Source organism: Rattus norvegicus, chromosome 5 (genome assembly GCF_021556685.1).
Source record: "Rattus norvegicus strain SHRSP/BbbUtx chromosome 5, alternate assembly SHRSP_T2T, whole genome shotgun sequence".
Classification (NCBI taxonomy): Eukaryota; Metazoa; Chordata; class Mammalia; order Rodentia; family Muridae; genus Rattus; species Rattus norvegicus.
In genome coordinates, this window is record NC_141538.1 from 153053336 (window position 1) to 153067223 (window position 13888).

Sequence of the window (13888 nt, forward strand, 5' to 3'; positions counted from 1 at the left end):
CCAATACCCAGATGTGTGACACAGGCACACAAATTAAAATAACAAAACAAACAAAAATCCAAAACCAACCCCCCTCCCCCCAAAAAAAGACCGTCAAAAGTATCAGACAGCCCAGCTGTGATGATGCACCCTTTAATCCCAATGCGTGGGAGGGTGAGGGGACTGATCTCTGTGAGTCTGAGGCCAGCCTGGTCTACCAAGGGACTTCCAGGCCAGCCTGGAGCTACCCAGTAAGATCCTGCTTAATAACAAACAGACAGACAGACAAACAGACACCACTGGGGCTGGAGCGAAGGCCCCGCAGTTAAAGGCACTGCAGAAGACCTGGGTACAATGCCCAGCATCTACGCTTACACCCATCCCCAACTCCAGTTCCAAGTGATCCCATGCCCTCCCATTCTTGCCACGGACACCAACCATGCACTTGGTGCACGGGCTTAATACATACAGACAAAACACTCATACATATAAAATATCTGGAAAAAAAAAAGAAAGGAAGGAAGGCTGGAGAAATGATTCATCGAAGACAAAAAAGTTGCAAAAAAGATGTCTAATAAAAATCTATTACCTAGCTCAGTATGGCAGCATATCTCGGCAATTTTAGTATTTTGAAGCTGAAGAGGGTTTCATATTCAAAGGAGACCCTGTCTCAAATGAAAAAAAAAAAAGATCTAGATATACAAAAAAAATTCTTAAAACTCAACAGTAAGAAAACCTGATTAAAAACTGGGACTAATAAAAACAAACAAAACCCCACCTCTCAAAGAAGATAATAATATAAAGAGCAAATGAGCTAGAATACACTTTCCATCATGGCCCCTGGTCACTGTGGCCTCACTCCCCTCGCAAATCCTGGAAGCACTGAGCTATGTTGCAGCAGACAAAGGCTCACAGGAAACTGGTACATCTACCCAGACAGTCAGCCTTAAACAGAAACGCTACCAAGAAAACGAACCTGAGACCCATTTACTAAATGAATCGTGATATGCTGAGAGGCAAAACTATAGCCAGTAAGAAAGGCACAGTGTTGGCATCACATGAGGAGACAAACTGCTTGTATGAGGCTTTAGTGGTGGCTGCCTGTTATGAATTTGTCTAAGCCTACAGAACACAGCCCACCAAGAGTGATACATGTGGGGCTGGAGAGATGGCTCAGAGGTTAAGAGCACTGACTGCTCTTCCAGAGGTCCTGAGTTCAAATCCCAGCAACCGCGTGGTGGCTCACAACCATTGTAATGGGATCTGACGTGTCTGAAGACTGATTGTGTACTCACATACATAAACTAAATAAATCTTGAAAAAAAAAAAAAGAACAAGATTGATATGTCTCACCCCTAAGGACAGGCCTGTAGCAGTGTGTCAGCACAAGTCGTCAGCTGCAACAGAGGGTATGTGTGAGGAATCTCGGTAGCTCCTGCTCAATTTTTCTATGAACTTAAAAACTGCTCTGAGGGGTTGGGGATTTAGCTCAGTGGTAGAGCGCTTGCCTAGCAAGCTCAAGGCCCTGGGTTCGGTCCCCAGCTCCGGGGAAGAAAAAAAAAAAAAAAGCTGCTCTGAAATAGTTTTGTTTTTTTTTTTTAAAGTCTCAAAAATACTGACCACAATTATCAATTAGAATTAGCTAATAAGAAGAAAACACAATAAAAATGTCAGGACGTGTTCATGGCAGTAGGGTAATTCCTCTTTATTTCTTTTATCTTTGGGAGAGTGGAGGCTATCAGAGCAGGGTTCCTTAGAACTCTTGCTGTCCCGGAACTCAGAGATCTGCCTGACTACCTCCCAAGTGCTGGGACTAAAGGTGTGTCCCACCACCACTTAGCTTCTTTTTATTTTTAAAAAGATGTTTTTCTTATTGAGAGAGAGACAGAGACAGAGACAGAGAGACACAGAGACAGAGACTGAGAACCCCAATGGATCATAGCAGCTGGAATTACAGACATTATTAGCTACACACTGGAAACTGAATGGAAACTGAACTCTGGTCCTCTGGAAAAGTAATAAAAGCTCTAACTGTTGAACCACCAGCCCAGTGGTTTTTATTAAGTTTTCACAGGAATCGCTCTGCAGCACTAGAAAGACTAACATGCTTTGAACTAGCCACTGAGAACTAACAGGCTTCTTTCTTGATTTACCTTCTTCCTTCCCAGCACAGCACTTGGCTGACATAGATGACCTCACTGCTTTCTGGCTTAACTAGAGTTTTTCCCACATTAGGAATAAAAACATGTTTGGCTACTAACATTTTAAGTCTATTTTTAAACACCCTGAGCTAAGAATTCACAACTTACTGGGAATGGAGCATGCCTTTAACCCCACCCAATGAACCGCCACTGATCTACACAGCAAGCTCCATGATAGCAGGACTATATAGAGAGACGTTTAAAAAACAAAAACTTACAAAAGGAACAAAACAAACAAACAAAAAAAGAATTCAGGGGCTGGAGAGATGGCTCAGCAGTTAAGAGCACTAACTGTTGTTTCTGAGGTCGAGTTCAGCTCCCAGCAACCACATGGTGGCTCACAGCCATCTGTAATGAGATCTGATGCCCTCTTCTGGTGTGTCTGAAGACAGCGACAGTGTACTCACATACATAAAATAAATAAATCTTTGAAAAAAATTCACAGAATCAAGTTGGGACAGAGTCCTTCAGTTAGATAATGTATTTCTCAAATCAAAAGAGGACTTTGGACTGGCCTTGGCAAGTTCCCCAAGGTTTCTGGAAAAAGCCCATAGGCAACATTTATTATTCCCAAGTTCCCAGCCTCCCTTGCTCTCCCTAGCGTGGTTTCCTGTGTCTCACACCTAGTGTCTTCTTCATTCACTCAGCTCCTTGCTCTCAGGTTACTCTCTTAGCTAACATGTCCATTCACGAAGAACCTTCCTTTTACAAAGGCACAAAGATGAAGACTTTCTGAAATTCACAATCTATTAGAAGGAAAGAACAGGCAAGTGCTGTACAAAGCAGGCCAACACGTCTTCTGAATAGGGCCAAAAGGTCAGTATTTGTGGCTCTGAAGCTACAGAGTCTGCCACAGCTACTCAGCTACTTGACTCTGCCACAAAGGCAGCCACTGGAATCGTATAAACAAGCGAGCTGTGCTCCAACTAATGCTTAAGTACAACAGTGGTGTGAGGCTGGAGGGGACTCAGCCGGGCAGCGCATACTGTTCTCGTGCAGATCTGGTCCCAACACCCACGTGGGTGGCTCACAATTGGCCGTAACTCTAGTTCCAAGGCGATGCTCACACTTCTTCCCAGCAATGTATTCACATGCAGAAAACAACACACTCAGGAGCAGCATGCACACGCGCAGCAGACACACAAATACCTAAGAAATAAAAGCAACCTTGGCAAGGTAGCACGCAAATTTAATCTCAGAACTTGGAGGCAGAGGCAGGTTGATTTCTGTGAAATTGAGGCTAGCCAGGTCTACATGCTTTGAGTTCCTGGCCAACCAGGATGACAGAGTGAGACCTTTTCTCTAACAAACAAACAATATGTAATATTTTCAAAATCAAATATCAGGCCGTGCAAAGGTGGTGAATGACTTTAACCCCAGCACTTGGGAGGCAGAGGCTGAGCCCGGCCGATTTCTGAGTTGGAGGCCAGCCTGGTCTACAGAGATATGGGTACCAAGGCTACGTAGAGAAACCCAGTCTCAAATAAATGAAGAAAACTAAAACTAAAACCTTAAATAAACAACAAAACTGTCAGTGGGCTGCCTGTCTGCTAAGGAATACAGATTCCTAGGGCACACCCAGGGAGCCGGTGGAACTTAAGAAAAGACTCACAGGCATGCTGGCCCTGCAGAGTGCTAGCAAGTCTTAGCTCAACCACTCCCCCCAAGAAGTCTCTTTGAAAGTTGTTAACTGCTAGTCCACACAAACACCCAACAGAATTCATTCTTCAAAAATTATTTTCAACTACGATCCTGAAAAGAGATAGCTGAAGATTATAATTAATTTATCACTATAAAATAACTACAGGTTAGTTTATTGGTAAATGTAATTCTGGCTTTCAGCTTTTTGCAAATATTTGAAAATGGTGGAGAGCATCCCTGTGGGGTTAGAGTTAGAGCCAGGTCATGCCATGCACACTATGCCCTGCCTGAAGAAGGAGCGTGCACAGTGGGCCTGCAGGCACTGGGAACCTTAGAGTCCATGCTGGCTAACTCTATGCCAACTTAACTCGATGTACTCATGTGAATGAGAGAACTGCAGTTAAGAAAATCCCTCCAGGGCTGGAGAGATGGCTCAGTGGTTAAGAGCACTAAATGCGGGGCTGGGGATTTAGCTCAGTGGTAGAGCGCTTACCTAGGAAGCGCAAGGCCCTGGGTTCGGTCCCCAGCTCCGGAAAAAAGAACCAAAAAAAAAAAAAAAAAAAAAAAAAAGCACTAAATGCTCTTCCAGAGAGAGGACCTAGGTTCAATTCCCAGCACCCACCTGGCAGCTCACAACTGTAACTCCAATTCTAGGTGGTCCAACACCTAATACACACACACATGCAGGTAAAGCACCATGTATACAAAAAATTTTGAAAATTTTTACTCCTTTCAAATGCTTTCATTATTCTCTTCTTTATGGAGCGTCATATTGGGAAGTTTCTAAAATTCTTTAACAAAGTATGATTTTTACAATAGCTGTATTAGAAGACAGGTGCAGGGGCACATGCTAATCCCAGCGCTCCAGAGGCAGAGACAGGCGGATCTCTTGAACTTGAGTCCAGCCAGGTCTACAGAGTAAGCTCCAGGACAGCAAGAGCTACACAGAGAGACCCTGTCTCCAGAGTAAATAGAGCACACACCTTTAATCCCAGCAGAGGCAGGTGGATCAAGGACTATTTGTATACATTTCTCCCACTGTTGGATAGTTGGGTTACTTTCTTGTTTTAAGACAGGGTTCTCACTATGTAGCTCTTGTTTTGAACTCACAGAGATCCGGGTCCTAGAATTAAGGGTGTCCCTTTATTTTCACAGTCCATTAAAAGTTGAAAATAATTCCACAGGAGTTATAAAACTACTTAAATATATTTTCTATTAACTTACTGACAGCAAGTACTTCTCTAAACTAGAAACTTACTCTGGGGGGCCTACAGGTGAAGATACAGTCCACACTGGTGACAACAGGAGGCAGCAGTCCCCAGGAGCAGGCAAGGGGCACAAATGCTAGGCCTAGGTCAGTGGCCATTTGGGTCCTCAATCTTCTATAGCAAAGGCAGAGCAGGAGCCAACCAGCATCACAATGAGCTGGGAGCCTGAGCAGGCAGTTTCCCCTCATTTGCAACACCAAACAAACACAGGAAACCTGTTTTGGTACTAAAATCATGTAAAGATGTTAAATAACTTTGTGGCAAAGGTTTCACCTGCTTCATTTAGTCAATGTTGGGGAATTCCTTCTGAAATAAGACACATACCAACTGGTCTCTCCTCTGGACATGTGGAAGAACTCTCTTCACTTGGCAGGATAGTGGGGAACCTGTGGACTCCTGCCTGACACAGGTGTGCTTCCACAGTGGCACGCAGAGGCCTGCTCAGGAGTGAGAGGTGCTATATAGATCCCATTTCTCTTATCCGGCTGCTGTCACTCACAATATTAAAACCAATCAATACTCTGGTTCACGCTTTTTACAATGATAAAAACTCTTCCTCGAAGAAAAAAAAAAGTCCATGGCCTTTAGAAAAGCCAAAGAAAGTGGAATATAAAAAATCTTACTGGGGGGCTGGAGAGATGGCTCAGCGGTTAAGAGCACCGACTGCTCTTCCGGAGATCCTGAGTTCAAATCCCAGCAACCACATGATGGCTCACAACCATCTGTAATGGGATCTGATGCCCTCTTCTGGTGTGTCTGAAGACAGCTACAGTGTACTCATATATAATAAATAAATCTTTAAAAAAAAAAAATCTTACTGAACTGAGTTACATACAGCAAAAACAAAAAACAAAATACCTCCAGTTCAGCTCTCAGCTGAAGACCACAGCTAAAAACCACACCTGTTTGCCAATTTAATCAAATGAAGCTTGAGTTAGTCAGTGTCACATAACAGTGTTTCTCTTTTAATTAAGGTTGAGAAAAGGAATGTTCCTGATCAAAATCTGCATCTAGCATTGTGTTTCCATATGGAATTTTTATCAAGAGATTTATTTCTTTTTTCTTTTCTTTTTAAAATTTATGTTTTGGGTGTGCAGGTGTCGTGTGTGTGGAGGTCAGAGGACAACTAGTCAGCATCCGTTTTCTCCTTCTACCATGCGGTCCCAGGGATCATCAGGCCTGACAGCAATCATCTTTACCCACTGAGCCACCCTGTCAGCACAAGAGATTGCTTTTCAAAGCTGAGTATCCCAGACTTCGTCTAAATTCTAATTACAGAAAAAGAAACTAACCAATAAAACAAGCTCAGGGTAAAAGGACAACTTTCCTACTCCTCCCCATCTGTCAGCTTGATTACAGAGAAATTTGCACCAACAAGGCACAAACTCTTCTCGTCTTTTTGCCAAAAAGAACTTCCTTTCGATAGACAAACATATGGACAGGATGGACACAGCATCTTTGAGAGCACCAGTCAGGCAGCACGTCAAGCTGTCACCTCTTATTCGGAATACAGAACCGGTTAAGGCGTTTTTCACTGTGCTGACCACACACAAGTGCTCTCGGTCTCAGCACCGGTCAGGAGCAGCCCCAGCAGCCCCACCAAAGTCTTCCTTTTGGAGTCCCCTCCAGAGGCAGGGAGTCCGCACACTTACCTTACCAGAGCGTCGGGTTTGCTGAGCTGGTTGTTAGGAATACAGTTCTCCATTAAGTCCTTGTGTGCACTCGGGCCCTTGCTGGTGCACCTCTGCTTCTTCTCGTTTTTACTGGACGAGGAAGGAATGCTTCCATTTGTAGCGCTGTGACTTCGAGGCGAGGAGTTCACAACTCCACTGGCATTTTTGTAATTTTTTGAGGAAGCAGTGCATGAGTCCTCTTTTAAGAGATTTTCTGTACTTCCCACAAGATCATTGTTTAATCTTTTACTATTGATATGGTTTTCCATATACTCAATCTCTTGTATCTTAGAGTCTACAGGCTGTAGAATGTTGTTGTTATTTATTCCGAGGTTGTGTTTCTTGGCATCCTTGTCCTTCTCTTTCCCCTTTTCTCGATATTCTATCTCTGGCAACGCTGTGGAAAGTTTTTTGTTGGCTGGGATGCCTCCGTTGTGGTGTATAAGGATCGAGGAGTCCATGTCCGGCAATCCTTTGGCTGCTACAGTACCAAAAACAAACCAACAAACAAACAAAAACCCATACTGGAATATTTAGCTTTTAAAAACAGATACTAGCTTGACTTAGTAAAATGTATTAACTAGGCCTAGAAATTCACTACACTAATCACAGTAGAAACTTAGAAGCAATAAATACAATATATATTACACTAACTCTAAGAATAAATACAATATATATTACACTAACTCTAAGAATAAATACAATATATACTACACTAACTCTAAGAAGTAATGCCTGACACATTTGAGAAAAATCACCAAAATATGAACTTCAGGGGCTGGAGAGGTGGCTCAGCGGTTAAGAGCACTGACTGCTCTTCCAGAGGTCTTGAGTTCAATTCCCAGCAACCACATGGTGGTTCACAACCATCTGTAGTGGGATTCAATGTCCCTTTCTGGTATGTGTTAAGAGAGCAACAGTGTACAAAAAGTAAATAAATAAATCTCTTTAAAAAAAAAAATATGAACTTCAAACCATAATGCCAAAACATATGGCATTAAAGTGATTAAAATTTTACAATTAATCCACATATCGAGTAAACTAAGTCTGTCGTAAGAGTAAGCGCTAAAGCGGGTCACTGTTAAGAGAACCTATTTTTTATGAAAAAGGATTTACGATATTGGCTTATGCTACGGCAGGGTAGTCCCCCAATGGCTACCTTCCTAAGAAGTTCTATTTCAAAAGAGGCCTAAATTGGAACTGGGTGAGGGCTCAGTATGTAAAAAGGTTTGTCCCACAAGCCTAGGTCCCCAAGCTCAACCTTCAAGACCTAAGTAGACACCACAAACCTATGCTCCTCTAACTTGGCATGTGGGCGCGTGCACACGTACACACACACACACACACACACACACACACACACACACACACACACACACACACACACCCCTCTTATCTCTCCAGAGACAGGGACTGGTGAGATGGCTCGACAGTTAAAAAGCATTCCTTGCTCTTACAAAGGACCGGAGTTCAGGTCCCAGTGCCACATGATGGCTCAGAACAAGCCGTAACCCCAGATCCAGGGCTCCAGATCAACAATGCGGTACACAGACAAACATACAGGAAGAAAATCATACACATAAAACAAAAATATATGAAAATCAAGCACCTTATTTAGAAGCTGATGGCCCTCAAAGACACATTCTGTATTTTATGGCCAAACAATGGCCCGAGGAGGAACATCAGAAAAACTGAAAATCTAAAATCTCAGTAAAATTCTTTTACTGAGCCAAAATGTGACCGGCCTCTTAGGCCACAGCTTCAGAGTAGAGACATACCTTCCTCGGCCTCCTTCTCCTGCTTCTGCAACATCTGCTGCTCTGGAGGGAGGGCCTGCTGAAGAAGCTGCATGTAAAACTCGTTCTCCTTCTGAACCTCCTTCTGCTTTCTTAACCGCATTTTGTAGCTCACATAACTTTTGAAGCCAAAGCCCAAAGTCACCACAGGGTACCCAATACTAGAAGGAAGACAGTGCAGCCAATAACTGCAAGCTTAAAACAACATGTGTAGCAAGCACATAGGCTACTAAGACTGAAAATTAGAAAATCAAGTCTAGTTGATAACCCATGCAAACAGAACAAGCCCTTGCGGAAAGGTCTGCTGGACTATAGGAAAATACTTTCCAGCACACTCCAGGGAGAGTCTTTAACTCTAGGAGTTACCAGAGGGACTGACAGATACAGCAAGTAATGTTTTTGAGGAAACAATGACTCTTATACATTAGAATTTAGGCATATTTATGATTTTAAGAATTAAAGGTATCTGGACATGACGGGGCTCAAAAGAGCTCACAGAGGCTATGGCTGCACAACACCAAGCCAGACTTCCAGCACAGCCTGAGTCCACTTCTAGCTGGTAACAGACATCAGTAAATGGCTCTATACCCAGGCACACACTGGCAGCATTGAGTAGATTCAGTGGGATTTTAAAAAAAGAATACAAGTGGGCTGAAGAGATGGCTCAGTGGTTAAGGGCACTGACTGCTCTTCCAGAGGTCCTGAGTTCAAATCCCAGCAACCACATGGTGACTCACAACCATCTGTGATGGGATCTGATACACTCTTCTGGTGTGTCTGAAGAGTACATTTATTTAGATGTACTCATATAAATAAATAAACCTTAAAAAAAAAAAAAGAATAAATCTAGCTAGAAGGGATAAGTGTGTGTGTGTGTGTGTGTGTGTGTGTGTGTGTGTGTGTGTGATAATAGAAAGAGTTTAAGGGGAAGGAATAGGGATTAGATTTGATCAAACTATATTATATACATGTATGAAATTCTCAATAAAATTTTTAAACAGAATTGAAGGCAGAGATTTTTATGGCTATCCACAAATAACCATGCTAAGTGTTGTGAAAGGGCAAAAGGGCACAGGTAGTGGCTTTAATCTCAGCACTGGGAGACAGAGGCAGATGGATCTCTGAATGACGACAAACTATAGAGAAGTTCCAGGACAGTCAGGGCTACACAGAGAAACCCTGTCTCAAAAAAAAAAAAAAAGAACAAAAACAAAACCACAAAACAAAAACAGTCAAAAGGACATTATCTTTAACTTTTAACAAGGTAGAGTCAAATTTGGACAATTATGCATTACTCTCTGTGTTTCTAAGAATAAGAGCAGTAGTTCCTTTGGTAAAATTAATCCATAATCACAGACACAGTGATTCCAAAGTCACATTTGTGCCAGCTACCCTTTAAACAAGTATCACTGGGCCGGGCTTCCAGGTTAAAGCGAGTCTTACAGTGCTAAGACGGACAGATGGTAACTCTGTCTCTGGCCACTTAGACTGCCTATCGCTTTTCTAAAGCTTCTACAGATACCGTCAAAGCCATATTAAGGCTTATAAATGTTAAAATGTATATTTTTGATTAGTCTAAATGTGGTTTCACTACAGACTTAAAGTGACAAGGTTTATTTCATTAGTTTGTAAAAACTAAAAATACCAGAAATATAATGCCTGTTTATCTGGAGGGTTGTACTTTCTCACAACTGATGTAAACAGAAATCAAGCTTATTTTTTAACATTTTTAGTTAATATTAAATGAAATGTACCTCAATATTCACTTATGTTTCATAAGAAGACATGTTCCCTTTAGAAGTGTCAGTAGTCTTGTTACTTCTGTAAAAGACTACGGAAGCTTTAAAAACAGTCATAGCCCATTTAGATTGTTTTGCATCATCATCATAACCATGTGTCAGATGCTTCCTAAGGTAAACACCTGACACACCGCACCTCCCTGCCACACAGATGCTGGGACAGAGCTGGGACTCCGCCCATCTACACTGAAATGTGGACTAAGAATAAAGTAATACTCACCAGTGAGCAGCAAATGGCCGACAAAGGTCTACATGAAAATTTTTCAGATCTTTAAATCTAATTGCGGCTTCAATATAAACAAAGAGTATCCAGAGGGACACTGTAGGCAAACACACTCCCCGTTCTGTAGGAGACAACAGAAAGGACCGTCAATGAGACAGTGGCTGACAACAGAGGGGTTGTCTGGGAGACCCAGTCAAGGACAGCCACTTTCATTAAGACTTTTCAACTAAAGTAAAAAAGCAATCTGCTCTGAACTGAAGGATTCTCTAGGACAAATAAGCCCACAAAGTCACTGATTAAAAACAATAGGTAAACAACTGTTGGGAAAGACTCATAATATATGTCAAACAAAAGATTCACAATCTTGACTGAAGAGCTCTGAAAACTCAATTAAAAAAAAAAAAAAAAAAAAAGTCAACCAAAGCTGGGTATGGCACTATGTGCCTACAGCAGTCCCAGCACTAGGAAGACTGAGGCAGGGAGATGGCTTGAGCTCAGACTTGAGGGCAGCTTGGGCAAATACTAATATCCTGATTCAATACGCAAACAAAACCAATCAAAACTACAGAGGCTGTGGCCCAGTGGCAGAGCACATGCTTAGCATGTGCAAAGCCATGGGTTCAATTCCAATGTCCCTACCACAAACAAGAAACAAAAAACTAAAGAAAAGCACTGTGGGGTTGGGGATTTAGCTCAGTGGTAGAGCGCTTGCCTAGCAAGCTCAAGGCCCTGGGTTCGGTCCCCAGCTCTGAAAAAAAAAAAAAAAAAAAAAAAAAGAAAAGAAAAAGAAAAAGAAAAAAAAAGAAAAAGAAAAGCACTGTGTGCATTAGTGTGCGCCTTTAATCCCAGCACTCAGTAGACAGAAGCAAGTAGGTGGGTTTTTTTTTTTTTAGTTCAAGATCAGCCTGGCGTGCAGAGTTCCAAGCCAACTAGGACCACACAGTAAAACCCTGTCTAGAGAAGGCTCAGTGGTTAAGAGCACTGACTGCTCTTCCAGAGGTCCTGAGTTCAATTCCCAGCAACCACATGGTGGCTTCTAACCATCTATAATGGAATCTGATGCCCTCTTCTGGCTTGTAGGCATATATGCATATAGAACATTGTATACATAATAAATAATTTTTTTTTAAAAAAAGTGTGAATGAAGAAAAATTTTAAGTCGTACTCTACTTTACCAAAATGTTATTAAGGGAACTACAACCAAAGCAATAAGATCCCAATTTAATTCATTATTTAAAAAAAAAAAAAAAAAAAAAGAGGGGTTGGGGATTTAGCTCAGTGGTAGAGCGCTTGCCTAGGAAGCGCAAGGCCCTGGGTTCGGTCCCCAGCTCCGAAAAAAAGAACAAAAAAAAAAAAAAAAAAGAATGCCAGGCAGTGGTAGCCAACACCTTTAATCCCAGCATTGGAGAGGCAGAGACAGGCCAATCACTGAGGCCAGCCAGTCTACAGAGCCCAAGAGAGCCAAGGCTACAGAGGAAGATGCTGTCTGGGAAAAAATGTAAGACAGATAATGAACAGTGTAGGGCATGGGTAGTTTTGCTCTCAAAGCAGACATAGTACACTCTATGGAGACTTTCTGGCAGTATACGGAAGCTTTGAGGACCTGTACTTTTAACCCAGAGATCTCACTGTTAGATCTTACCCTAAAGAAATACACAAAATATGCACTGAAACGTACAATAACAAAGATGAACTTAAATGTCCACTAAGAGAAGACTGTAATCATGACAGTTATACAATACAATGCAGACAGTCTTCTAAAGGATGCAGATCCAGATATGGCAGACCATGCTTTTGCTCAACGCTTGGATAGCAAAGGCAGGCAGTCTCTGAGCTCCAGGCCGGCCAGGGGCTGAGCTGTTTTCCTGACAGTAAGAAGCACTAAGCCTTCATTTCCAGGAGCAGATGCTCATTTAAGCGTGAAAATACCCGGAAGGTGAAAGCAACTTGCAGCAGAATAAATAAAATATTCTGGTTTATTGTATTAAAATAAAAGAAGCAGAAAACATCTACAAGTTGCATCGGTCAGTGTTAGGAAAAGACAGGTAGTGGAGAGTTTGTGAACATGGATGACAAGCCCACGGCCACAGACAGTGGAAAGTCAGCTTCTAAGAAAAACCCCAGCAGCCACCTAGAGCCCAAGCTAAGGTAGAAACCTGTGACGGCAGCTGGCAAGCTCCGCTCGCTGCCTTACAGATCCCCCATGCCCAGCAGAGGCATTTTCACAATTACAGATCTTCAAAATAATTTCAAATTTTATTTCCAGCTGGGTGGGGTGGGACATATCTGTAATCCAAACACTAGGGAGATAGAGGCAGGCCGACTTGAACGCTAGCTTGTTGCTACACAGAAAGTTCTAGGCCAGCTAGAGATGCACAGTGAAACATCTCAAAACAATGATCTTTTAAATATGTCCTACCTGGTACATTAATCTATTAAGTTAAAATAAATATAAAAATATTACTGAAAAATAGTAAAGATTGAACAACACAGGTTATTCCTCCATCTATGAAATGAAGAACCACCCTAAAAACCTTTTAAGTAAGCGTGGGACGGTATCAGAGATTGCATCTTAAGAGCTCCCTGGCTTTAACATCATGGGGAAAGGTTTATAAAAGTTGGATGTGGTGGCACAGACCCATAATTCCAACACTTGGAAAGCAAAAGGATCAAGAGTTCAAGGCCACCTTAAAAAATAAAAAGGTTGCAGGCTGGAAAGATAGCTCAGCGGTTAAGAACACTGACTGCTCTTCCAAAGGTCCTGAGTTCAAATCCCAGCAACCACATGGTGGCTCACAACCATCTGTAATGAGACCTGATGTCCTCTTCTGGTGTGTCTGAAGACAGTGTACTAGCATACACAAATTTTTTTTTTTTTTTTTGGTTTTTTTTGAGCTGGGGACCGAACCCAGGGCCTTGCGCTTCCTAGGTAAGCGCTCTACCACTGAGCTAAATCCCCAGCCCCACAAATTTTTTTAAAAAAAGTGCAAGGAGGACTTGTGTGTGACTCAATGTAGAGAGATGTCTACATCTTCCTACACAGCCAAAGTGAGGGGAAACGGCAGGAGTCCATGCGGCTGCACATTTCCAACTGTATAAGGGCCACGGAGTGTCTGGGATCCTGGCAAGATGGTTTTCTGTTTTGTTTCTGTCAAATTATTGGGTTCGCTTAAATGACTCTAGCATTCCTTTCAATAATGAAATGTTGTAAACAGTCTTGTGTGGTACATGAATGTCTTCAAGGACTCCTAACAGAAACCATGTGACACCCCCTCCCTTAAACTGGCATCTTTGCAACAGAAGCTGCC

General features: G+C 42.3%; 1 protein-coding gene across 5 annotated transcripts in view; it reads right to left on the bottom strand.

The window, feature by feature from the left end:
- Maco1 (macoilin 1) overlaps positions 1-13888 on the bottom strand; it is a 62610-nt gene that overhangs the window by 28902 nt on the left and 19820 nt on the right. For all 5 annotated transcript variants that reach the window (XM_087549341.1, XM_087549342.1, XM_087549340.1 and 2 more), the window contains 3 exon segments: positions 10578-10701; positions 8541-8719; positions 6742-7243 (listed from right to left, as the gene is read on the bottom strand). In XM_087549341.1, the coding sequence (XP_087405467.1) occupies positions 6742-7243; positions 8541-8661 (623 nt within the window). In that variant the 5' untranslated portion in view covers positions 8662-8719; positions 10578-10701.